General features: G+C 63.4%; 1 protein-coding gene across 1 annotated transcript in view; it reads right to left on the reverse strand.

Annotated features, from left to right (window-relative positions):
* The window catches only part of SEMA7A (semaphorin 7A (John Milton Hagen blood group)), a 33,525-nt gene that overhangs the window by 17,249 nt on the left and 13,848 nt on the right, over window positions 1–2,428 (reverse strand). The window contains 4 exon segments of the mRNA XM_008641973.2: window positions 803–913; window positions 1,363–1,447; window positions 1,543–1,638; window positions 1,925–1,975. Coding sequence (XP_008640195.2) covers window positions 803–913; window positions 1,363–1,447; window positions 1,543–1,638; window positions 1,925–1,975 — 343 coding nt within the window.

The raw sequence follows: 2,428 nt of genomic DNA on the forward strand, positions 1-2,428 counted from the left end.
ATCCCGCGCGGGGAGCAGCCCCGGGGCGCGCCGCGGGCAGCCAAGGAAAGCCGCGTCCCTCCTCGCTCTGGGAGCTGTTACGGGAAGGAAGGACCCCTCAGGAGGAGGAATGCGCGCTGTTTGTCGGGAAAACCCCGTGATGCCGATCCTGTTAATACAGCCCTGCCACGCCGGGCGTCCCTGGGTCCCTCTGAGCATCCTTAGCTGCTGTTCCCATGGCAGAGAACGTGCCGGGATCAGAGCGCTGCTGTTCCCAGGGCAGGGGCTCTCCCGGGATCAGCCTGGCAGCCCCGGGGCTCTCAGCTCTGCTTTGGTTTCCCCTCCCTGCTGTCGCTTCAATTCAGTTTTTACCCCAGCGATCCCCCATTTCCCGGTGTCCCCGGGAAGCCAGCGCAGCCCCGTGGAGGCGGAGCAGGCTCCTGTCCCCATGTCCCCACCCTGTCCCCAGCGTGCCCCTGCCCCAGTTTCACTCCAGACGGGTTTGCCCAGAGCCCCTGCCCGCAGTGGAAGTTGCCCAACGCCTCGGGGAAGCTGCCGGGCATTTTGCACAAGCCCATTTCCTTCCCCGTGCCAGAGGGACTGGCCAGCCTCATTTCCCATTCCCCGAGGAGGGGGAAGTCACTCCTGAAGCGGTGGCATTCCCCCAGCTGCAGGGGACAGCTGCCTGGCACCGGGGGCACCTGGCCAGCCCCCACCGCAGACCCCAAATGAGAAGCTCCGGAGCTTCTCCTGCCCCAGCTGGGCACAGGGGACGTTCCCAGAGTCCGGCTGGGATCCCCCAGCGGGAGCGTCCCCCACTCACTCTGCATCACCGTGTCGCTGGTGTAGAGCTCTCCGCCGCCCCTGACGCGGCGGAAACGCGGGATCTTCCCGTTCTGCTGGCTCTTCTTGATGGTGGAGTAGATGTCCTGGCCTGCAGGACACAGGGATTGGGGAGAGGAGAAGGAATGAGAGCAGCCGGGACTCCCCGGGCACGTGGATTCACAGAGATGGTGGATATGGAACAGGACCCTCCGTCCTGCCAGGGCTGCCCCAATCCTTAAAGGGTGCCAGGGGCAGATTCTTGGGAAGGATCCTCACCTGTCCCCCCTGCCAGGCCTGGAGTGGTGGGATCACTGCAGGCCCCCCCTTTCGAAGGTCCCTCCCACCCCGAAACATTCCTGATTCCCAACGTTCCTCCCGTGCCCCAGGTGGGAATATCCATGCTCTGTCCCAAAGGGATGGAACAAGGAGCGCTCGGGCCACCCAGAGCAGGGGACAGAGCCCTCGGAGCAGCCTCAGGGGCTCCCTGTTTTTCCCAGGGAGTTTTTGCGCACAGCAAAACCACTGGAAAACGCAAGAAGAGGAAAACATCCATCTCACCATCGACGACGACGAGCGTGTTGGAGTCGGGGGTGAAGGGAGCGATCCCTCTCCCATCCCAGGGCGGGCTCTCCTTCCTCTGCGTCTGGGGAAGGACACAAAGGGATCCTGAGTGGGATCAGGCCCTGCAGGAAGTGGGAGGCCGGGTTTTCCCTGCCTGGCTGGGGGAAGGATCCCTACCACATTCCAGCAGGTGGGAGCGCAGGCGCCGGTCCCGCACACCAGGAGCCCGTCCCCGTACTGCTCCACCAAGGTCAGGTAATTCCGGCTGTCCTCCTGCCGGGGGGAGAGGAGCCTGGGAATGGCGCCGCAAAGCCCCCGGCACCGCACGGCTTCCCAGATTTTACCTGGATCTTCCCGGGTCTCCTCACCCAGAGGGAGTTTGTGAGGAGCACACACAGCTCCTTCACCCCAGATCCTCCAGCGCTCCCCATCCCGCTGCTCCCAAATCCTCCAGTGTTCCCCATCCCGCTGTTCCCAGATCCTCCAGCGCTCCCCATCCCACTGCTCCCAAATCCTCCAGTGCTCCCCATCCCGCTGTTCCCTCAGGGGTGGGACTTACCAAATTCCCAGACATCATGCACTGGCCTTCATTTTTCACTGGGAACTCTTCCTAGGATAAAAGAGAGGAAACACTTCCATTCCCGCTCTCCCAAGGCCGGCAGGCGTGGGCTCGGCATCCTACAAGGTCACCAAACACCGCAAAGTGTCCTTGTCCCCCCCCCCCGGGTCTGAAATCCCTTGGGAAGGGCTCGGCACCCTACAAGGTCACCTAACACCGCAAAGTGTCCTTGTCCCCCCCCCCGGGTCTGAAATCCCTTGGGAAGGCCAGGCTGGATCCCGGGAAGGGATGGCAAGAGTGAGGCAGCCCGGGCTGCTCTCCAGAGGGCTGGGAAGAGGATTGGTCCCTGTGGGGACAGGAACCGCAGTGTTCCGGGAACACCAAGGGAAGGGTTTGGGCCCAAACTTCACTCAGTGGCTGGGAAGGATGAAACAGGGTCAGGACGATGCCCACTGCGGGGTTTTCCTGCTCCCTGAACTCCCTGCCTGGCTCGGAGCTCCCAGC

Source organism: Corvus brachyrhynchos, unplaced genomic scaffold (assembly GCF_000691975.1).
Source record: "Corvus brachyrhynchos isolate BGI_N302 unplaced genomic scaffold, ASM69197v1 scaffold309, whole genome shotgun sequence".
Taxonomy (NCBI): domain Eukaryota; kingdom Metazoa; phylum Chordata; class Aves; order Passeriformes; family Corvidae; genus Corvus; species Corvus brachyrhynchos.